Below are 23918 nucleotides of genomic sequence, written 5' to 3'. Positions count from 1 at the left end.
GTAATGGTCCTTTTTATCCTGACCTTTCAATCAATGCAGACTGATGTAAACACCATTTTCTTGTGGTGACCCTTACTTTTTGCCACTGATTCTGCAGAACATTTTATCGCTTGACTTGGAATACTGCAGTTATTACTGTAGCACCCACGCATCAGTTAGGCAATAATTATTCTAAACTTCAGGAAATGGTTTAGGTTTTTTTTTTTAGAACCTACATTTTACAAAGTTAAATAACATCCTCAGTTACATTATGAAGCCCACATTAAGATTGCTGAGTTTTAAACTACATGTTGAATATATTGCTAGTTGCTATTTCAATACCAAGATTAAAATGTTGCTCTCTGAACCCCTCCCCTCCCCCCAATCTAGTAAGGATCTGTCCATAATACATGCTGCATTTTGGATTTTATGATTTGATGAGGAAGAGTAAATGTGGTTGAAGCTCTGAATAAGTCTGTCCATAAGCATCACTGTTACAACTAATGATTACAACAAGGCTTTGATCAGTTAGCAAAGTTTATTATTCATAAAAACCTGTAAGTGTAAACGTGCTAAAAATGTAGATCCACACTGGTAAAATGTACACACTGCAAAACTTCTGTAATCATTGCATATATACAAACTTTTTTTAATATATTTAAAGGGCTTTAAGTGTTTAGAAGTGTTCTGCTAAGAACAGACTGCATTTCAGAGATGCACAATTAACCTATAGCATTTTTTTGTTTAAGCAAAATCCGGTTCGTTAAACCGGAACGATGGTCTCCGTGCTTAATCCCATTCAATTCCAAGAATTTTACAGCTAGTATCCCACAACTTTCTTGCGGTTTCATCGTTCCGACCGTTGGAGGATACATATGCAGGGCTGCAATCGCTGCAGGAAGGAAAACAGAGTCAATGATTTATCCCCCAGAATACCACTGCCTGTTCCTTACTGCAGGGGTGCTCAAAGCACCCCCCTCCTCCCCCATAGTCCCCAAATCTCATTGATTTTTGTGCTCAGGAGGTTGATATCTCGGAGCTTTGCAGGGACTAGAAATCAGACTTGTACTCACCTAAAATATTTTCCACTGACAGACTCCAGCTCCTCTGCTACTGCACAGTGAATGCTTGTCTGTGCGCCCTCCACGGGCGTTTTAAGAAAGAAACTAAACACCTTCCACAGATTTCGCAGTATAACAGAATGTCTAGTTAACTCAGAGTGTATAGACCCCGGGTGTAAGGAATTCACGGTTACTCCGGCACCTGGAGCAGAAGGTTGAACCATTTACACAACAGAAAACCACACATTCATTTTCTTTTTCCTTTACACATTTTTGGTTTTGAATTTTAAAGTGTATTAATGGCAGAGACATGTTTAATGGCAATTGGTTCCCCGCCAAAATCTGACATTAAGTGTTTGTGAACATGGTGAGACTTGAAAGCTGGCTGCTCCCTTGAGGCTGATGTCACTCTAGGGTCTAAGTCAGTTGTGGCCACCTCCAGTCCTCAAGGGCCACCAACAGGTCAGGTTCAGGATATCCCTGCTTAAGCACAGGTGGCTGTCAAAGACCGAGTCACCTGTTCTGAAGCAGGGACAGCCTTAAAATCTGACCTGTTGGAGGGGTGTTGAGGACTGGAGTTAGGAGCAGGGGTGGCCATGTACCAAGCATCGCAAATGGATTCTTTGGTACTAAATTGACGCAAGAAAAGCAAAATATAGCGTGTATTTATGTACTAGACTTTACCAAAAATGTGCATAGCAAGTGTCAAAAAAAAACAAAAAAAAAGTTACACCTGTTTGTACCAATATACCGGATTAAGAGGCTGAGCAGTAAAGATGTCCATGACAGATGTACAAGCATGCACATGTGCGTACAAGTAGTCAAAATTGTATGGCATGTTAAACCTTTACTAACTCCTACCACGTCTGTATATTGTTAGGGCAGCATTAGAACTGCTCATTAACTAAATATATTTCCACAGTATGGTTAATGTAAAATAGATTATCAATTGCTAGTTTAATCTAAGGCCTTGCCCCACTGCCTACTACAGCGGCCGCTGTGGCGGACGCTGCACGGACGAGAGCCCTCCCCTCAATGGCCGCCGGGCCCGCTGCGAGGGGGGGCCGCAGCACTCGGGCGAGAGTTGCTCCTGCTCTCAATAGAATTGAGAGCAGGACTCGTGTCGAGCGATTAGGCACGCCCCCCGGCGGTTCAGCCAATGAGGGCAAACCTGCCAGGTGACGTCATGGCCGCGCCCCCGTCACTCCCCCGCCACGCCCCCCTTGGTCTCTTCCTGCAGTGAGCTGCAGACCGGGGAATCGGCTGAACGCGCCGCCAATATCGCGGGCGTGCGTTACAGCGGAGAGACCGGGGCCTTAGCCTTACAAGTTTTAGTTTAAAAAAAATCTATAATTTTTATTTTGTAAATCAAGCAGTTATGCGACATCTGTCATTTTAGACCAGAAATTATATAAGTGCCATTGGGCCACGTATTGCTGTACCATATTTTCACCAACCACGTATACAGATGGAGCCGAGGTTGTTGCAACACATGGGGCACTGCAGTGAGATACATAAACGCACCAGCAGGAGAAGCAGCTTCAAATCAGCTGCGTGAGGGGGTCGGGCTATAGCACCATTTCACACGCGGGATTGTGCCACGGGTTGCAATAATCTTTGGCTACATTCAAGTAGGTATTTTACCTTGCAGTCGCCTGGCTAGCTCTCTCGTGAACAAGACGTTGGCTAGCTTGCTTTGACAGTATGCCAGGCTGCTGCTGTAACTTTTCTCGCTGTGAAGATCATCGAAATTGATTTTGCCGAAGAGATGAGCCAAAGAGGAGACATTTACTATGCGAGACGGAGCCGACTGCTTCAGAAGGTCCAGGAGAAGGTAAGTTAGGAGGAAGTGACCTGTAATACATACAGACCGTGTGTATAATTAGAATGACTACTGGTCAAAATGATACAAAAACCATACTGGATTAACACTCAAGTGAACTAAAGAAAATGAAAGACTTCCGTTTTGCTTTTGGTCTCACCAAGTTTCTTCTTTAATGTATGAAAAAAACAGCAATACAGAAAATCAACACAGGGAAAGAAAAAGTTATCAGAAAAACTGTTATTAGATGCACAATAGAGCAACAGTTCCAAGGCCTGCGGGTCCCTTAATCAGGCTTAAGCCACACTATACCAAGACTTAATAAATACTTTCTATCCACATACAGTTTGTGTCTGTTCCTGAATGCTTCGGATAATTTTAAAGTATTTGCACTCTTTGCTGAAGGTTGCTCCATGCATGTACCATTTCAAACCAAAGTACTTCCTCACAAAGGAGTGTTACTAATGGCAGGGACATGTTTAATGGCGATTGGTGCCCTTTTTTTTTTTTTTTTTTTACCATAATCAGACATTTTAAAGTTAGTTTGTAAACATGGTGACACGTGGGAGTGATCTGCTTTGGGAGTTACCCTTTGCTTTGATACATCTTACTCTGAAAGATGGTTCCCTCCAATACACATTTAATGCCTCTATGATATTTGAAGCTTTCCCCCCCCAAACAATGACTCAGTCGAAGCATGCACCAACTGTGCTGAAGCAGGGATATCCTGAAAACCTGACCTTTTGGTGGCCCTTGAGGACTGTAGTTGGCCAATGGCCACCCCCTGCCCTAGTATATCACCCCATGGACTAAAGTGAATGAATGATATTTAGTAGAACACACCAATTGTTCCCAGCATTCCCCAACAACAAAAAGCGCTAATAAAGCTTAGAGATAATATTATGTATTCAGGGGGGGGGGAGGGGGGAACGACATGCTACAATAATATGCAAATACACAACAGGTGGTAAATTAAATGCAGGTATAGAACCTGAAAAGGTAGGAGGGGTGGGGATATCACTGATATAGTGGGGGTGGGGTGGCACACTGTGCACCACGAACTCTTGAGCCACAGGTTTTTCTTTCCATATACAGATGGAGTAATTTTGAGGTTAAGCGATTAACACCGTGGTATACGGAGTAACAGGGACTATATATTTGAGAGTTGACAGCCTATTAACACCATTTTCTGGTACAGATTATATATTTCAGAAGTTCAGTTCAGACTATTGTGTTCTTTTGTTTTCAGGTCCATTTTTTTGCTGTGGTGTCAGGTGCCTATTACACAAGGTTACACACAGTGCCTATTACACAAGGTTACACACAGTGCCTATTACACAAGGTTACACACAGTGCCTATTACACAAGGTTACACACAGTGCCTATTACACAAGGTTACACACAGTGCCTATTACACAAGGTTACGCACAGTGCCTATTACACAAGGTTACACACAGTGCCTAATTACACAAGGTTACACACAGTGCCTAATTACACAAGGTTACACACAGTGCCTAATTATACAAGGTTACACACAGTGCCTATTACACAAGGTTACACACAGTGCCTATTACACAAGGTTACACACAGTGCCTATTACACAAGGTTACGCACAGTGCCTATTACACAAGGTTACGCACAGTGCCTATTACACAAGGTTACACACAGTGCCTAATTATACAAGGTTACACACAGTGCCTATTACACAAGGTTACACACAGTGCCTATTACACAAGGTTACACACAGTGCCTAATTACACAAGGTTACACACAGTGCCTAATTACACAAGGTTACACACAGTGCCTATTACACAAGGTTACGCACAGTGCCTATTACACAAGGTTACACACAGTGCCTATTACACAAGGTTACGCACAGTGCCTATTACACAAGGTTACACACAGTGCCTATTACACAAGGTTACGCACAGTGCCTATTACACAAGGTTACACACAGTGCCTATTACACAAGGTTACGCACAAGCTATATGACAGATTCCACTTTACATGTAAAATAGTCTGCACGTGCCTGCTTACATAGCTGTGTGTACCCTTCACTTGTTTTTAGAATAGGAGGATAGAGTTGTGAGGGAGTTGGGAAGTACCATAGTCCCCCTCTGTTGAGGCTATGGGAATGGGCATGTAGAAGGGGTATAATACCCCAAAACGTTGCCCCCCACATCTTCCTGCACAGATATCCTTCCCCATCAGGGACTGTTTCTATCCCACCTTAGTGATATCATCCCCCTTTCCTCACCACCCCTCCTAACTTTTCCTATACCTGCATTTCATTTACCACCTGTTTTGTATTTGCATATGGCTGTAGCATGTTTTTGCTCTGTGAATACGTAATATTATCTCTAAGCTTTATTAGCTCTTGTTTTTTTGTAGTGCTGGGAATGCTGGGAATACCTGGTGTGTTCTATAGTTTACTTAGAAGAGAACAGGGGTCTCTTCATTGTTCCCATGCCCCACAGCGTACTTATATCTGTATTGTAGCTTTAGGTACTGTAGTGCTGTCCATACAACATACTCTTTGTAATGTCTAGTAGATACAATCTTTGATCTCATCTAGGGTGGCCTCCATGTTAAATAACCAGTCCCCTCTTTCCCTTTTACTTCCTGGTTCTGTGGCTGGGAAAGCATGTCCATAAATGGGATTACGATATCTTTGGGATCTAATAAAATGGTAAGCGCCGTCCTCACTAAACAAAAACCCTGAAACGTTAAAAGGAAGTTTGAATAGACACGGGTTTACAAAATCAAACACGTATCTTTTGCTGCCATTAGTTCACTTTGGTCCTAATGGGAACTGATCAATGAATCCAAATATTGTGGAAAAAATAGTGTCCCAGAGCAAGCGAACACTAAATGAGTTTCTAGCAACCTCATCCTTCCCAAACCGCTTCTATTTTTGTGTGTTGTAAATCTATCTTTGCACAGTTCCAAAGTGCAGAGAAACAGTTCCAGGCGAGGAGAGTCCTGTCCGTGCAGCAACACAACAGACAAACAATTTCTCCCAGGTACGGGCCTCCTCTGGGACAGGGGTACAAAGAGGAGCTGTACTCACACGTTCATCATGCAATTCTCCATTTAATGTGACTGCCAAGAACAGTGGAAAGACAACGTTTCAGTTCCTGTATGGACCTGATGAAAGGCCCTACTTTGTATCTGTCCCAGAGGAGACCTGGAGACTTTGTCAACCTATCTCTGCAGCAACAATATGTGACACCTTCCATAAACAAAGCCCATTCTGATTCTGCCTGGTCATGGGTTAAAAAAAGGGCCAACCGGAAAATTCTTTGTAGATCTAATTAGAGGTGTATGAGGTTTTACAGGGTCTGTACACTAGAATCACATGTATGAAGAACTCATGTTGATCTATTACAAGCAGTCACCGCCTGCAAAATAGCTACATTGCTTTTGGTTAAGTTAGACTGGTGATCCGGGAAGTCAGTTATCAGAGACTCATCTTGCAAATTAACTGTACCAGATTTATTAATAATAATAAAAATATTCTAATAATGCAACTCAAACAGTTAACAGCTTATCACACTGCCAGCCCATTGTGAATTCCAGCTGTCACCAGATTGGGGGGATAACCAGCCAATCACACGTTCCTAAATAAGCTTGTAAGTGTTTTCTTGCAAACTCCACAGCTTCAGTGATCTCCTGGGCTCCCCCAAAAGCATTTGTTCTGCCTGTGGGCCCTGTATTCAGTGAACAAAAAACACGGGACCCCCAAACATCCCATATACAGGTATAAGGATTCCATGTACGCTAGAGAAGTATATTAGTTATCGATGCAGGAAAACTGCCCCTCTGTTCACGCAATGGTCTCGTTTGTCACCCAGCAGCCCTGGCCTAAGCCACCCTCAGGTCCCACGCCCCCACATACACCACAAAGTGGGGACATCCTACTGTGAAAAGGTTTCCTAAGGAGGGAATTGATCAACACTGGCTTAACAGGTCTGTAAGGCCTCCAATGTCTGTAAAAAAAAGAATCGCACACTGCGTTTAAAAAAAACAAAAACGGGCATATCTAATGCAGACGATTCTGCTCACTGTCAAACAAACGGGCTGTTCTCACGCAGGCTGTTTAATGGTTATCCTTTCTGGTCAAGGTCGTATGATCAAAATGTTAGAAGCCCTGGTGACTGCCAGTCTCCCACACAGAACAGTATATATGTTTTACCCTCTTAAAGGCACATCACTATTTCTTGCATAAAGAAAAACAATACGGATATCCCTGCTTCAGCACAGGTGGCTCAGTTGAAGACTGGGCCACCTGTGCTGAAGCAGGGATATCCTGAAAACCTGACCCGATGGTGGCCCTTGAAGATGGAAGTGGGCCAGTCTTTGGCTGAGCAACCTGTGCTGAAGCAGGGCTATCCTTAAAAAAAAAAAAAAAAAACTCACATCACAGTATTTAAACTGCGCCCAGGTTCTGAGCAGACACGCAAGTGGGCACACAGAGCGGGTCACTTTATACCTGCCCAAGTTTCTTCGAAAGACATTTCCCTCAAGTGTCTGTTTACTGTGTTACACAGGTTCCACAGGTACGCATGGAGATGATTACAGAGCCAGCAAACAGAGATCAAGGTTTTTATATATTCAAGGGGATGACAAGTTTGCAAACCGAACATCCATGGTTTTTTTTAGCTTTCGAATGCCTTTTACCCAAACTTTCACCCAACTGCTGCATTGCCCGAATTCTACAGCCAAGCTGGCGCAAAAAGTGACGAGCCAGCAACTCACTCAGAGGCAGCTGTTCTACTCTTTCGAACTTCCCCACGGAGAATTGGGGGAGGAAGGGGGGGGGGGAGAAAGGATTTTATTTTTTTTAGGAGCGTTTAGTTTTTCTGTACCTAAATACAGGTATTCACCATTTTTGACCTATTCCTTTTTCCAGGACAATCTTCTATTCTGCAGATAACAAGTTGGTTTTGCGGTTACTTAAACTGGCGTCGACCCATAAAGAAGACAATCGGGCAGCTCCTGGCGATTGGGGAACATTTTTCCCCCCATCAGAATTGAGGGGGTCTCCCAGTTGTAATATCCCACCCGGCAGCAAAAACGCTCAACATATAAAACACCCCAGCATTACCAAAATGATTGGTTCCGATTTGCATCTCAAAACCGTCCTCCGTCTTGGAGTAAGGACAGATCATGACACCCGCGTTGTTTATTAATATGTGAATCTTCTTCTCATCTAAGAAAACAGAATTCATGGTAAAGTGGTTTGTTTTTTTCATATAGAGAATTTAAAAAACAGTTCTTAAAGACAAAGCAAAAAATAGGTAAAGATGAAATGCGGGGATTTGGGAGAGATGAACGGGTCGGAGCAAATATATTCTGTGATTCTCTGCTTTATAGCCATGCCCTAGGCTAGAACAGGGGGTTCTTTCCACGGCATTATTTCACTAGCGCACCTTAATACTGTGATGCACACATAGGACACGCATGCATTAAACACTGATACACACAAACCCGTACACATACAGACACTAACACAGACACAAATACACGGATACACCCAGTACATGACATGCCCATTAAAGCTGCAGTTCAAGCTGCGTTTTTTTTTAAAATATATTTTTCCCCATTCACTATGTGCATCAATACAATCTGCACGCTGACAAGTGATTAGCTAAGCTGCAGATCGATCCGTTCTCCTGTAATCTATTGCTTGCTCTGGGTTATTTAATTCAGTTCTTGCACAGTATTCTGGGCAATGTAGTCCTGGAATATGATTGACTGGGCAGTTACTAGATTCAATTGGTGCGCTGCTAGAGAGGGCGGGGCTCAACAGCAAGAGTCTATCAGAAGGGGAAGGGGCTGTCACTTTGGAAATGCTTCCGACATTTAGAAACATTAAAAATGTCTTTAAAACTTTTTTTTTTTTAAATGCTACAAGTATTTTCTCATAGTACAGAACTGATTTTAAAAAACAAACACGTAGGATATTGTTTTAACTGCAGCTTTAACGCAATGATACCCATACAGGGCAAACAATAGCATACAGATACAGTATGATGTACACAGACGCACACATGCTTGCATACTGCTGACACGGAGCCTGCATCATGTGCTTGTATGGGGGCTACACCTGTGCAGATTACAGGAAAGCAAAACCAGCGTCTCCGCTATTAGACGAATATGAAATTTGTGTTTTTTAGCCGGTGCCTCTTGGTATCGAGATACTAAGCACCGACTTGCTGCCACCTCCTACGTGGAGAGTGGTTACTGTAGCAGTAAACCAACATTTTACATTGGGACACATAAAAATGTCGCTTTATCCCCGCTCTTCTCTGGGACCGGCATGTTCATGCACTGCCAGTTCTGCCGCAGTTTCACAGCTCCCTACCCCCTCCCCCCCTGCATTTAGTACGAGGTGTCACTCCGTGTCCTTACCTTTCTGGATGTTTTCGGCAAACTCTCTAATTGACTTTGTGTTGGCCAAGTCTAATTTGCGAACGATAACTTGTTCATTCCCCGTTGAAGCCCGAATCTCGCATGCTGCCCCTTCCCCCTTCAGCACGTCCCTGCAGGCGATGATCACCCGAGCCCCTGCAAAGACACAAAGCAGGGGCGCTCAACTCCAGTCTTCAAGGCACCCCTCCCCCAACCGGTCTTCAAGATATCCCAGCTTCAGCATAGGTGGCTCAATCAGTGGCCCAGTTGAAGACTGAGCCTTTGATTGAGCCACCTGTGCTGAAGCAGGGACATCCTGAAAACCTGACCTGTTTGGGGGGCTTGAAGATTGGACTTGAGTTCCCCTGCATTAGAGGAACAATCCCTCCCGGGAGTTTACCAATAGTGGCCTGGTTAAGGGGTCACATGTGGGTGACAATGTTAATGACTCTGGTTGTAATGAGTGAGATTCCATTGGAATGTGCTTGACCACCAATGCTCCGTGGTCCAGGCCTGTCTGGCCAGTGATGGGGTTGTAATGGGTTTAATGAATGAGCAATTCTACAACAGATGGAGACTGGACGAGCTTTGAGTTACCGCAGCCAAAGGTCACCAGGTCACCCAAACAGGTCAAGTCAATCTAACGGGATGGGATATGTAAAAGCCCCAATTAGCTTCTCAACATGATCCATATTAAGAGATCATTAAAGGGACAATCCCTCTCAAGACTACGCTGCATTAATGGTAGTGATATGTTTAAGGGGTCAGAACATAGCGATTGATGATTCTTTTAACCCAAAGCGGACACCAATAAGCATTTTTAAAGCCAGGTTTGTAAACCCGCTGAGCTGACACTCGGGAGATTTCCTTTGGCGGCTCCCTTCATCTATGGGTGTTCAACAAGAGTTTGCACTGGGAAACCCCCCTCCCCTTATCTTTATTGTCCCTTTGATGAGGACAGGTTGGGCCAAGTATAAAGGAAGACCCTTGATTGACAAACATTCAGAGACCTTTAAGAAATGCAGTTTGCAAAAACGCATCCTTCTACTTCTCCGATATTAAAAGAATCAAATCATTTCATATTAACATAAATATATGGTCTATTTCTCCCGCTTATAAATGTCCACAAACGTTGAGCCTACATGAGTGTGGAGTATGCCGTTCCAAAAAGGGAATTGCACATTTAAAAAAAAAAAAGTATCTCAAATATGCAATGTATCTGCGCTGTACATGGAAACAGTTTCACAGCAGGTAAGTACTAGTTAGCACCCGTGTGCGCTCACTTTCCGGCAGGTAAGTACTAGTTGGCGCCCGTGTGTGCTCACTTTCCGGCAGGTAAGTACTAGTTGGCGCCCGTGTGCGCTAACTTTCCGGCAGGTAAGTACTAGTTGGCGCCCGTTTGTTCTCACTTTCCGGCAGGTAAGTACTAGTTGGCGCCCGTTTGTTCTCCCTTTCCGGCAGGTACTAGTTGGCGCCCGTTTGTTCTCCCTTTCCGGCAGGTAAGTACTAGTTGGCGCCCGTTTGTTCTCACTTTCCGGCAGGTAAGTACTAGTTGGCGCCCGTGTGTGCTCACTTTCCGGCAGGTAAGTACTAGTTGGCGCCCGTGTGTGCTCACTTTCCGGCAGGTAAGTACTAGTTGGCGCCCGTGTGTGCTCACTTTCCGGCAGGTAAGTACTAGTTGGCGCCCGTTTGTTCTCACTTTCCGGCAGGTAAGTACTAGTTGGCACCTGTTTGTTCTCACTTTCCGGCAGGTAAGTACTAGTTGGCGCCCGTGTGTGCTCACTTTCCGGCAGGTAAGTACTGGTTGGCACCCGTGTGTGCTCACTTTCCGGCAGGTAAGTACTAGTTGGTGCCCGTTTGTTCTCACTTTCCGGCAGGTAAGTACTAGTTGGCGCCCGTGTGTGCTCACTTTCCGGCAGGTAAGTACTGGTTGGCGCCCGTGTGCGCTCACTTTCCGGCAGGTAAGTACTAGTTGGTGCCCGTTTGTTCTCACTTTCCGGCAGGTAAGTACTAGTTGGCGCCCGTGTGTTCTCACTTTCCGGCAGGTAAGTACTAGTTAGCGCCCGTGTGTGCTCACTTTCCGGCAGGTAAGTACTAGTTAGCGCCCGTGTGTGCTCACTTTCCGGCAGGTAAGTACTAGTTGGCGCCCGTGGGCGCTCACTTTCCGGCAGGTAAGTACTAGTTGGCGCCCGTGTGTTCTCACTTTCCGGCAGGTAAGTACTAGTTGGCGCCTGTGTGTGCTCACTTTCCGGCAGGTAAGTACTAGTTGGCGCCCGTGTGTGCTCACTTTCCGGCAGGTAAGTACTAGTTGGCGCCCGTTTGTTCTCACTTTCCGGCAGGTAAGTACTAGTTGGCGCCCGTGTGTGCTCACTTTCCGGCAGGTACGTACTAGTTGGCGCCCGTGTGTGCTCACTTTCCGGCAGGTAAGTACTAGTTGGCGCCCGTGTGCGCTCACTTTCCGGCAGGTAAGTACTAGTTGGCGCCTGTGTGCGCTCACTTTCCGGCAGGTAAGTACTAGTTGGCGCCTGTGTGTGCTCACTTTCCGGCAGGTAAGTACTAGTTGGCGCCCGTGTGTGCTCACTTTCCGGCAGGTAAGTACTAGTTGGCGCCCGTGTGTGCTAACTTTCCGGCAGGTAAGTACTAATTGGCGCCCGTGTGCGCTCACTTTCCGGCAGGTAAGTACTAGTTAGCGCCCGTGTGTGCTCACTTTCCGGCAGGTAAGTACTAGCTGGTGCCCGTGTGTGCTCACTTTCCGGCAGGTAAGTACTAGTTGGCGCCCGTGTGCGCTCACTTTCCACTTTTGCTGCAATACCTCAGACCCGTGACTCTCTTTCCAATTTCGGATGCTCTTCTGTCCATCCCAAAAATGTTTTTAATTGCCTTAATAGTTTAGCCCCTACCACCATTGTTGGGGGGCCGTTCCATGAATCCACCACCCTTTTCTCAAACTCTCCAGCTGCAGAGAATGACCTCTTATTATAGCTCTTCTCTCTCTCTGAAATATGCTTCCCTCCTCTGCACCTCATTGATACCCTTTATATATGTGAAAGTTTCTATCCTGCCCCTCTTCTCCAAGCTGCATTATATCAAGATCCTTAAAATCTTTGCCATCACACTGCTGCTAAATCTTTGCACGGACTACATTATATATTCGCACAACTCTGTGCCAATATTTCACATGAAACCCCTACTTACCCCTCCTTGCGAGATCTCTTGCTGTCTCCTTCCCGATCCCAGTATTGGCGCCAGTAATTATAACCACTTTCCCATGGAGCTTTGCGTTTGATTTGCACACACCTCCTGCTACAAACTTTCTAGAATGCAAATACCAGGATTAAAATCGCAATTATTATCGTCATCGTCACATATACCAAGACCAGCATGAAGAATACTTGCCTCCTTATAGAAATTAATTTGCGTTGACAAGTCAACATGTTGTTTTAACTCAATATAGTTAAAGCAGACCAATCTTTGCTCTCGTCATAGTTCGATTAGTTTAAAGGAAGCCATTTCGATTGTTAAATTCTATACAAAACATCGAGGGGGAGGTTGGGCTGGTAGGCCAGATTAAATCTTTAAAAACCTTATCTATAAAGAAAACTCATACATATACCACTCCCATTCGAATGGCAAGATTGTGCGAAGAAAAAGGCAGCACTGAAAAAAAAAACTGTCAAGTCACTGTGAGAAGCAGAAATCACGGAGAAGGGAGACGTTTCTACAACCCAAGTGATACTCAACTTTCAGCGATAGCTGCCACAGAACTATGGCAAGCGCTGGACCTCATTTAAAACAAGGGGTTCCCCCCCCTGCTGAATTATTGCAATCCAAGTTACTGGGACCCCACCCCCCTTGAGTTCCTAAGTTATAGTTAATAATTCTCTCGGGGAGAAACAATAGTGCCACCAGGGCCAGCCTCACTCTGGCAACCAGAGTGGACATTGCAGCTTCTGATTGGGTAACCCTGTCGCCATCTTTGTTTCACCTTACTGGCAAAAGTAAGAAATGCAATACCTCAGCAATCACGGGATTCCCAGAGCTACGAGTGAGGGATAAGGAGGAGGGGATTAAAGCTTTAATCATTCGAGTGGATATAGAGAGAGAAAGGGGGAGCACAGGTTGAAGAATGTGGGGTATCTAGAGTATCTGAATAGATATTTATGGGTGTGTTTGAAAAATATATAATCAATCACTTACACGGCCTTGTGTAAATGCTCTCACAGCAAGGTTTACTTGTCTTGATGTTCCCTTGGTCGTTTGCCTTCTTCTTTTCAGGACTTGGTTTTCTTTCTGGATGTCTTCAGCAGTCCTCGGCTTACTTTGAGGATGTCTCCCTCGGAGTCAACAGATTAAAAACAGTGGTTTAGAGGGGAATACAGACAGTATTTAATAAAGTCCACAAAAAAAAAAGAATATTTATATAAAGGCAGTAAATACTGCCGGTACTCACACGGGCTAGTGTGAGTACAATCCTAGGGGAAGGTATCTTTTTATCCGAAGTTTGTCTTTACACGTAGTGGTCTATAGGTATACTGAGGGTCAGGTGTGTAATGATATATATAAGTCAAATGATACTCACACGGCCTTGTGTGAGTAAATGCACATCAAGGTATCTTTATCTTGATAGTCCCCGTTTTCTTCTTGTTCGGTTCTTGATCTTCTTCCTGTTTTTCCTTGGTGGTCTTCGATTTCTAGTGTGATAATCACCCTCGGTGTGAACAAATTGAAAAACAATTGTTAGTGGGGAATTAACAACACAATTCTGTGATAACCCACTAGAAAAGCCCGAGCAGATATGTGAAAGCAGCAAAATGCTGCAGGCACTCACACGGGCAAGTGTGAGTGCAATCCTAGGGGAAGGTATCTTTTTTTCTTTTTTTTTGGTGTCTTTAAATCTGGTGCCCTGTAAGGGTAATGGCGGTCTGATAAGTATAGATCTATAAAAATAAAAATAAAAATGATACTCACACGGCCTTGTGTGAGTAAATGCACATCAGGGTATCTTTGACTTCTTTATAATACTGACAGTATTAATCTCCTAGTGCCAGTGTAGGTAGATAACCCCTTCCTGGTGTAGATGCAAAATTGAACACTGTCACGATTTTCGTGGGCTACAACAAAATTTATTAAAGAAAGCTCTAAAAACAAAACATGACATCCGGACGCGGAGCAAGTTAGCTGCGCTCCACGAGACCCACAAGCAATTTCTTTCAGACGGCTGGCTTTTTCTTTTAATGCATTTTTCTAATTGTTTTTATACATGTTTTGTTTTTAGAGCTTTCTTTAATAAATTTTGTTGTAGCCCACGAAAATCGTGACAGTGTTCAATTTTGCATCTACACCAGGAAGGGGTTATCTACCTACACTGGCACTAGGAGATTAATACTGTCAGTATTATAAAGAAGTCAAAGATACCCTGATGTGCATTTACTCACACAAGGCCGTGTGAGTATCATTTTTATTTTTATAGATCTATACTTATCAGACCGCCATTACCCTTACAGGGCACCAGATTTAAAGACACCAAAAAAAAGAAAAAAAGATACCTTCCCCTAGGATTGCACTCACACTTGCCCGTGTGAGTGCCTGCAGCATTTTGCTGCTTTCACATATCTGCTCGGGCTTTTCTAGTGGGTTATCACAGAATTGTGTTGTTAATTCCCCACTAACAATTGTTTTTCAATTTGTTCACACCGAGGGGGATTATCACACTAGAAATCGAAGACCACCAAGGAAAAACAGGAAGAAGATCAAGAACCGAACAAGAAGAAAACGGGGACTATCAAGATAAAGATACCTTGATGTGCATTTACTCACACAAGGCCGTGTGAGTATCATTTGACTTATATATATCATTACACACCTGACCCTCAGTATACCTATAGACAACTACGTGTAAAGACAAACTTCGGATAAAAAGATACCTTCCCCTAGGATTGTACTCACACTAGCCCGTGTGAGTACCGGCAGTATTTACTGCCTTTATATAAATATTCTTTTTTTTTTTTTTTTTTTTTTATTTATTTTTTTTTTTTTGGACTTTATTAAATACTGTCTGTATTCCCCTCTAAACCACTGTTTTTAATCTGTTGACTCCGAGGGAGACATCCTCAAAGTAAGCCGAGGACTGCTGAAGACATCCAGAAAGAAAACCAAGTCCTGAAAAGAAGAAGGCAAACGACCAAGGGAACATCAAGACAAGTAAACCTTGCTGTGAGAGCATTTACACAAGGCCGTGTAAGTGATTGATTATATATTTTTCAAACACACCCATAAATATCTATTCAGATACTCTAGATACCCCACATTCTTCAACCTGTGCTCCCCCTTTCTCTCTCTATATCCCTGTACTAATAAGGATCCTGGATAAGGACCCTATTGGGGTCTGAGCCATAGGACAAGAAGACGAACCAGAGGGGAACTTTATTTATAAGGTTGTAAATTTCATTGTTACATTGCCCCTGTTCTTAAGAACTTAATCAGGGAGCGCCCGGGCTTTTCTTTGTTTCTTAATCATTCGAGTGCCAGATCAATCACTGCATCAACGATTCTGGAAACGGATGAGGGGACTCTTCTCCCATGTCCCCCAATCTCATGATGGGGAGTCCATGACGGGCCAGAATCTCATGACGTACAGCAGTAGCTACATCAGGAGGCACTCAAAAGTTTAAAACATTTTTTTGTTTATAACAGACTGGAATTGAGAACCCACTTTACTCTTTAAACTACCACCCCAAGTTGTCAATTTGCCCTTAGGTGGCCAGCGAATGTGTCCTCTTCCTTACTGCCAACCAGTGTTTCAGTGAGGCCAGATGATGCAGGAGGTGACGGTCACAGCTCCCAGCTGGATTCAGATTCATATTGAGACACACTGGAGAAATTCCCACTGCTTGCACTCAGCACAGACCCGGAGCATCGGACTCCAGGATTTGCAGTTCATATACATTCAATCATCAATGTTCCAGTGACCCAAGAGTGTCCTTTCCGAAGGACAAGGAGGGAAATAATGTAGCACAGATTTATTTTATAACAATATTTATCTAGCTCCTTAACCAGGGTGCTGTACATTAGTTAGTGAAACAAAAAGGTGTGGTTACATATAGATTAATTATAGAACAATTGTTAAAATGTCATTATGGTGGGTAGGGGTGGGAACATTATGTTCAGGTTATGGGTTAGGTGCATTGAGAGCTTGCTTGGTTGGTGGGCAAGGGAGGGAACATTATGGTCAGGTTATGGGTTAGGTGCATTGAGAGCTTGCTTGGTTGGTGGGCAGGGGACGGAACATTATGGTCAGGTTATGGGCTAGGTGCATTGAACGCTGGTTGGTTGGTTGGTGGGCAGGGGAGGGAACATTATGGTCAGGTTATGGGCTAGGTGCATTGAACGCTGGTTGGTTGGTGGGCAGGAGTTGGGGTCAGGTCTCTGGATTTAGTCTCGTCGGTAGCACGGTAATGGGTCTAACAGTAGGGACAGTGGAGACGATTGGATCAGTGAGGTGGGTGACTTTGGAGAGACTTTAGGGAAGTGTGAGGGTAGGGGTGATCTGGTGATACACTCATGGTAAGTTTGGTTATTTTGATGAATGTTCATTGGGCCCGGATTAAAGCAGCAATCCTACCTGTTGTTTTTTTGTTCTTTTTCAAGTTGATTCTTTTAGAGAATTTGAACCAGGGAGTCCTATGTACTTGAGCGACATGATTTTTTTAGCCTGGTTCCTGAGATACTTGGGCTACGATCCACAAAGGGGTGCTAACCTTTAGCACACTTTTACTCAAATGAATAGAAGATTGCTAAAGCTTGGCATTCTTTTGTGACTCTGGGCCTTACAGTTTTAGTTCCCCAATTCAGGAAATGAAAATAGCCGGAAGATCACGCAGGCCGATAGGAAACCGCAAGGGATAACGTAACTTCCTATTGATGGACTGCGTGCGCCATCTTTGAAAATCCAGGAAGTAAACCAGCAATTAAAATGGTGTCTTTCGGGAATCCCCAGAGCTAAAAAAATAGCGCAGTTCAGCTCTAGAGAAACTCACAGTTTCAATTCTTTATAAGAAAAAGGAGGAGGATAGGATAAATGATTAGATACAATGTTACATAGTTACATAGTAGATGAGGTTGAAAAAAGACGTAGGTCCATCAACTTCAACCTATGCTAAATTTAGACAACAGATACATTATCCTATATCTCTACTTACTTATTGATCCAGAGGAAGGCAAACACAAAACCCCAGTGTCATATCATCCAATGATATCTCATAAGGGGGAAAATAAATTCCTTCCTGACTCCAAGAATTGGATCAACATCCTTCCCATGTTTACTTATTTGGTATATCCCTGTATACCTTTCCCATCTAAAAAAAATGTCCAACCTTTTTTTGAACAAATCTATTGTATCTGCCATCCCAGTCTCCATGGGTAATGAATTCCACATTTTAACTGCCCTTACTGTAATGTCTTAGAAAAGGTATGTTTTATTAGGAAATGTATATTTTATTCCACTTCTTTTAATAATTGTTTTTTTTTTTTTTTAATAATGTGTGCTAATTAAATGAGAAGTTTTATTAATACGGATACACATGGTCCAAATAATAAGCCTTTATAGCTTCCTCCCCATGTATATCCCTTTTAAAAAAAAATTGTATTAATATAGACAGAGAGATACCGACACCCCAGAACATAACACAGCAAGAGAGCAAGAGACTGACACATCGAACACAGCGAGAGACAGACTGACATATCGAACACAGCGAGAGAGAGACTGACACATCGAACACAGCGAGAGACAGACTGACACATCGAACACAGCGAGAGACAGACTGACACATCGAACACAGCGAGAGAGAGACTGACACATCGAACACAGCGAGAGACAGACTGACACATCGAACACAGCGAGAGAGAGACTGACACATCGAACACAGCGAGAGACAGACTGACACATCGAACACAGCGAGAGAGATCAGAAAACTGCACAAGGAATTACTGGGATTAATCGTGAGAATAGCAGGGCTGCGGCACACATTCCAAATGATGGATTAACCTCGATTTTGAGTTAAGGATATTTAGAGCTGAAAGCCTTACAATTAGCAGATGTCTCCTTCGCTCTGACCGCTGCCGTTAACACGACTTTATATAGACAGCCCACGTTTCAATTAATAATGAGAAAAGTACTTTACCCGCCAATGAAATTAGGCATTATCACAGCCTTTACACGCTATTCATTTACATCTTGCAGTTGAAAAAAATAGTACACACACACACACCAGATGTCCAAAAGGACTAAAATCCATTAAAAAAAAAAAAAAAATACAATTTTTGACTGATTTTTGATTATTTTCAGAGGGAAAACAAAAATACTAATCTTAAAAAAAAAAAAAAAGTTGACATTTCAATATAAAAATGAAAAACAAAAAGACTCATTTAGTGGTCCGTGTTCTGTTTATTGCTACAATGTATTTTTTTTTCACTTTTAGAACTAGGGATTTCAAACGTAACTTTAATCAGCGAGGAGGGAATGTTCAGCCAGTCTCATAACAAGCAGTTTAAAGGTTACTGGGTGAGGAAGCCTGTAGAAAACGTATGGCTAATAAGCATAACAATGACTGACTTTAACCGCTGTTCATATGTGGGTCAAACCGGCGCTTCAAAATATTATACAAGGAAAGGGACACTAAACAAGTCATTTTCAGGCACTCCCTGGACATTTAGAAGAAAAAAAAATGTAAATCCACTTTTCCCAGCAATGGGAACTTGTCCCCAAAAATTGCAAAAAGAAAGAATTTCAGAGAATTACAAACTCACTCATTTTTATTTACAACAATGACAGTTCCTCTTTTTTTTTTTTTTTTTTTTTTTTTAAACTCTTGCTGGGTTTTTTAAGAGCACAAAATACTAAATAACCCCATTATATACATATTTCTAAAATCAGGATCAACAGGTTTTGCCGCCCCACCCCACCCCAAACATCGATTGCTTGAAATTAGACAGAATACCACAACGTTGAGATTGTCACACCCCAGCACTATTACATTATACATTTACACACTTACAATTCCACTTTCTTTTATTTTTATAAGGGGATTCATTTGATAAACCATCTCCCCTTTCTATTCTAAATCAAACAGATTGCAACAATCTGGCATGATTGATGCATTATTTGGCATCAAATCCCCCAGTCTGAAAGTGTTTAATTAATAAAAAGTAAATAAAAATGTATGTGTGTGTGTGTGTGTGTGTGTGTGTGTGTGTGTGTGTGTGTGTGTGTGTGTGTGTGTGTGTGTGTGTGTGTGTGTGTGTGTGTGTGTGTGTGTGTGTGTGTGTGTGTGTGTGTGTGTGTGTGTGTGTGTGTGTGTGTGTGTGTGTGTGTGTGTGTGTGTATATATACACACTTTTCTTATGGATAATGAAACTGACCTTTGAAAGAATGTAAAAGCTCCTTGTGAGCATGCAACATAGCTGTTGTGTATAAATGACCATCAGCAGTCACTGACCTGATCACAGGTGCAGCAAAGTAGAGCAGAGACATTGGGATGAGGATACTGACAGCCACTGTACATGCACTGCACTCCATCCTGCCTGGGAGCTGGATCAGCACTGCAGGGCTCAGAGATGTAGCTGGCTCTAGTTATGCACTGCCAACACAATGCAGCATGGGACTTGTAGTCCATAGTTTAAAATCATTGCAGTGACCACAAGCTGCCAGGGGAGTAAAGAGGGGGAGAGAAGGGAGCGGGACATTTAACTCACAGGCAACGCCGGGTCTCTCAGCTAGTGTCTGAATGTAAAGGACTTTTTGACACATACTGTAGAAGCAATATTTTTATTTTATTTATAAAATATTTTACCAGGAAGAAGTAATACATTGAGAGTTACCTCTCGTTTCAAGTATTTCCTGGGCACCGAGTTACAACGATATATGGTTACATTAAATGAACAGAGGTTATAAAGTGAATTCACAGACATTTCATGGACAGATAGAGTTGGAAAATTGGGTACAGGGAATGCTTGCGTTAAATCCTTAACGCATGTGTTATTTGATGAGTTATTTGTTGCGCTATTCTGCGTAGTAACGCTTGCTACTATTTAGAAAAACACTGGATGGCGCTCAAACACTCTTACTCAGTGCTTCAAAAATTAAGTGAAACTAATAATAAACAGTGCATAGATAGATAGATAGATAGATAGATAGATAGATAGATAGATAGATAGATAGATAGATAGATAGATAGATAAGATGTGAATATATCAACCAACAATAAATAGTGGATATATAAATATTGATATTAAATCAATTAACGTGAATATGTATAATACAGTGACCACACACCACCACGTGTTAATGTGAAAATAGTAAAAGGCTAACAAACGTCCTCTCAACCCTTAGTCAAGACAGCCTCAGAGTCTTGTCACACACGTTCTCCTCCAAATCCCAAGGGAGCGATGTAGTCAGCCATGCAAGGAAAAAGCATAATATAGTACAATATTGCTAAACCAGTGAGTGTAGAAAATAAAATATAAAAAGGGGGCTCCTGAATGCCTACTCACACTTGAGTAGTAGTATTATGGCACAAATCCAGTCAGTGGCAATAATGTTGCTGGATACAGGATACAGTAGATTCAGCAGATCTCGGAATCAAAAAGATACACAAGCCATAGTGAAGATGACACAAACATTTATAAAAAGCTCTAAAATTCACAATTGAAGGCTTATAGTATGGCAGTCAATCAGGGGCACGGTAAGTTACAGGTTCAGGCATCTGGCGAGTTGCGACCTCACTGCCTCACCACCCGCGCTCCGATCACTTCCGCGTCCGCTTGGCACCGCTGACGTCACGTCTGGTCCTCAGAGAACACCTTCCGAAACCGCCAGGGGAAACCGCAGGGACGCCTCTCTTCCAGTATCGCGCTGCAAGCCACGCTCTACGCGTTTCCCGAGGGAGCCGTCGTCATTGCACTACGAAGAAGGAAGATACTGCTCACCAGTGGGACATCACTTCTCACAACCAGATCATTCCATAAATGATTTAAAAATCAAAATCCTCAAAGGAATGTTCAAACGCACCCAAGAACGGAAAACATTTAACTTAGAATGATAAGACTCTTTGACACCAAAACAAGAGGACTAAATGAGGATATGGGGTTTCTCACACACTATCAAAATTGTTTGTAATTATCCAGCCTGCCTCTCTGCCAATGTTCTTATCCACACCTCCCCCACCACCCCCCCACAGCATCCCCTTCCCCTCCATGCTGTTACTTGTCATCTTCTTCAAACATCCCTTTCTCACCCACCTTATCTAAAGCTCTGTTTTTTTCTGCTTTCCAAACCTCTGTTTTAGCTATAGATTCCTTTGTAAACCAGTATTGCTGACCTGGCGAAGAGAGAACTCTCGAAAGCTTGTCCTATGACATAAATGGTTAGTCCAGATAAAAAAAAGTATGACCTAATATTGAAGTACATATATATAATGGAAATATTACTGTATGCTCATTTGCATGTCTTAGACAGGTCTGCAACCCTGCCTTTCACCATTATCACCCAGCACACTGTGCTTCCACTGCGGCATGGAATTCTGGGAAATGACATGCAAATGAGCACAGAGCCACCTATTGCTTCAAAACCATAGAACATGGTCCCTTATAAGCTTATGCTTGCTACATATCTCTCTCTCCACTCTTCACTCTGTGTATTTAAGTATTGGAGAGTTCATTAAAAAATATATATATTTAAGAAATAAAAGGGTGCTCTAGAAGGAACAAAAGGAAGCAATGTGTGTTAATAACAAATGAAGCAGTTAAAATGACAAAGTAGTGGGAAAGGGCAAACATTCAGGAGATGTTGGGAGCTGCGGTTAGTTTGCAAATCGCAGGTGGAAATAGGATTTAATGCAATATACAGATTTTTAAACTAAATACAGACATTTTTTTAATAATACCGTTAAAACATGGCTACCTAACTAAACAAATGACATCTCTGGATGCCTGTGCGTGTAATAAATATAAAATCAGTATGTCCTTTACTATCAGAGAAAAATGGAAGGCAGCTCTATAAGTAGTCGTAGGAACACATCCTTTTATCTCTTAGATTGTAAGCTCTTGAGGGCAGGGAGCCGTTGTGCCTGCAAAATTCTATATCCAATATCCACGGTCTATGTAAGACAAATATATTATTCTTTTTATTATCAATATTATTATTATTTGTTAGCTGACCAGGGAAAGGGATTGCAATCAACTATATTATTGGAATTGGTACTGGAGGAGTTAATGTAAAAGTAATCCGGATTTACAGACGTGAGGCTGAAAAACAGACTTTATTTCACTTTTAATATTAGGTTAATTCAGTTGATTCCTTATAGTCATGTGATGCAGACAATAGATTTTTCATGTCACAACGAAAAAAAGCATCAGAAAACTACATTTCCCAGGACCCTCCACGCAGCAAAGGACCCCACTGACCTCCCGCAGATGCATGACCAAAATAAAACCTTTTATTCGATTCAGAAAGCTTTTCACAAACAACAACTCACATGAATTCATAAATACCTCGGGGAAAAACCCCCACCGGAGTAAGGAAATAGCCTTGCGGTGTAAAATGGGGTGTTTTATTGGGGTCAGGCGCCAAGGGCAGCCCAGGGGAAGCAGGAAGCGGCTTTGTTGGGTTGGAGAGGCGGAAGTGGAGCAGAGATAATAACAGTGGGGAGGAGGTGGGTCACGTGTCCCCGCAGTGACGGGCATCATGTCCTCGGAGCAGTTTGAGAAGCTCCACGAGCTGTTTAATGGGCTGCATGGGAACCTCCGGGGGATCCCGCACAGGCTGCAGAGCTGCCGCGGAGGTGAATGCAAGAACTCGCCAGTGCTGACCCACATTCTGGGCCCAGAACCGCAGCACTTGACCTGATTATTATTGTGTTTTATGATTGAGACTCCATTGAAATCTGTGAGATGCTGTAGTCGGGGGGAACTGATGCTGAGCTCTGGTCCTAGGAGGAATTAGACCCTTTAAGAAATGAGATTGTAAGGGGCTGGTACTTGCAAAATTCAGTGTGCAGCACTGTACGCTGTCTGCGCTATACAAGAAAAAAGCAATTATAATGATTAATGTTGAATTTACTAAATGGTGCTTGGCACCAGTGCACTGTATATGAGCCGGGGCTGGTTATGAGTTTTGTGCAATGGGGTCTTACCTTGTCTGGTGCAGCATCTCCTTTGACGCAGTGTGACATTGTGGCAGCGTGACGCTGTAAGAAAAGATGCCGCGCTGGACAAGGTAAGGAGACACTGAGGCACCGCACTCTCTACCGTCCATCAGTTCAATTGTTGTGGGAAAAAGCGTGGGGCCATCCAGCCAGGCCTGCGTATATCCCATTCATAGGATGTATGGCTTAGTACCGTCTCTCTAGTCTAGTAGATGTAAATTTACCTGAGGGATGCAGTTTGCTTGTCCATGCGTAAAATCTCACGCCTTAAATTGCTGGATTGTCCCTGTAATTCTTTTATTATGGATAATGCTCAGAAGCTAGTTAGGGCTTTTAAATATCCTGTAAGATTTCACCTGGTGACAGACCGGTCGGTTCCTTCATTTAAAACTCATCTCAGTCAGTTGTAAAATGGCTCATACGTTAAACACTCATTTTAACCCG

At 43.0% G+C, this 23918-nt stretch overlaps 2 protein-coding genes across 5 annotated transcripts in view; one reads left to right on the top strand and one right to left on the bottom strand.

The window, feature by feature from the left end:
- Positions 1–498: 498 nt before the first annotated feature.
- On the bottom strand, positions 499–19923 carry RDH12 (retinol dehydrogenase 12). Of its 2 annotated transcripts, XM_075613518.1 has the most exons (7): positions 19770–19923; positions 12472–12590; positions 9277–9432; positions 7970–8074; positions 2685–2894; positions 1053–1242; positions 499–871 (listed from the first exon to the last, which is right to left on the bottom strand). In XM_075613518.1, the coding sequence occupies exons 1-7, from the start codon at positions 19847–19849 to the stop codon at positions 769–771; spliced, it is 963 nt and encodes a 320-aa protein (XP_075469633.1). In that variant the 5' UTR covers positions 19850–19923; the 3' UTR covers positions 499–768. The 2 variants fall into 2 exon arrangements, with proteins under 2 accessions (XP_075469633.1, XP_075469634.1); XM_075613519.1 differs by lacking the exon at positions 9277–9432.
- Positions 19924–22950: 3027 nt separating this feature from the next.
- VTI1B (vesicle transport through interaction with t-SNAREs 1B) overlaps positions 22951–23918 on the top strand; it is a 36995-nt gene continuing 36027 nt past the window's right edge. For 2 of the 3 annotated variants that reach the window (XM_075613516.1, XM_075613517.1), the window contains exon 1: positions 22951–23111. In XM_075613516.1, coding sequence (XP_075469631.1) covers positions 23015–23111 — 97 coding nt within the window. In that variant the 5' untranslated portion in view covers positions 22951–23014. The remainder of the gene's footprint in view (positions 23112–23918) is intronic. The other variant, XM_075613515.1, reaches the window with a different exon arrangement.

The sequence above is a fragment of the Ascaphus truei genome, chromosome 9 (genome assembly GCF_040206685.1).
Source record: "Ascaphus truei isolate aAscTru1 chromosome 9, aAscTru1.hap1, whole genome shotgun sequence".
NCBI classification, from domain to species: Eukaryota; Metazoa; Chordata; class Amphibia; order Anura; family Ascaphidae; genus Ascaphus; species Ascaphus truei.
The sequence above is the reverse complement of the archived record's forward strand: the minus strand, read 5'-3'. Positions and strand labels throughout refer to the sequence as shown.

Excerpts from the sequence above, each read along its gene's own strand:
- RDH12 (XM_075613518.1), bottom strand. The coding sequence starts at position 19,849 with ATGGAGTGCAGTGCATGTACAGTGGCTGTCAGTATCCTCATCCCAATG. Across the intron at positions 12,591-19,769 it reads TTTGCTGCACCTGTGATCAG|AAAGTTTGTAGCAGGAGGTG; the intron begins GTCAGTGACTGC and ends TTTGCATTCTAG. Across the intron at positions 1,243-2,684 it reads GCTAGCCAGGCGACTGCAAG|GTGCCGGAGTAACCGTGAAT; the intron begins GTAAAATACCTA and ends CTTCTGCTCCAG.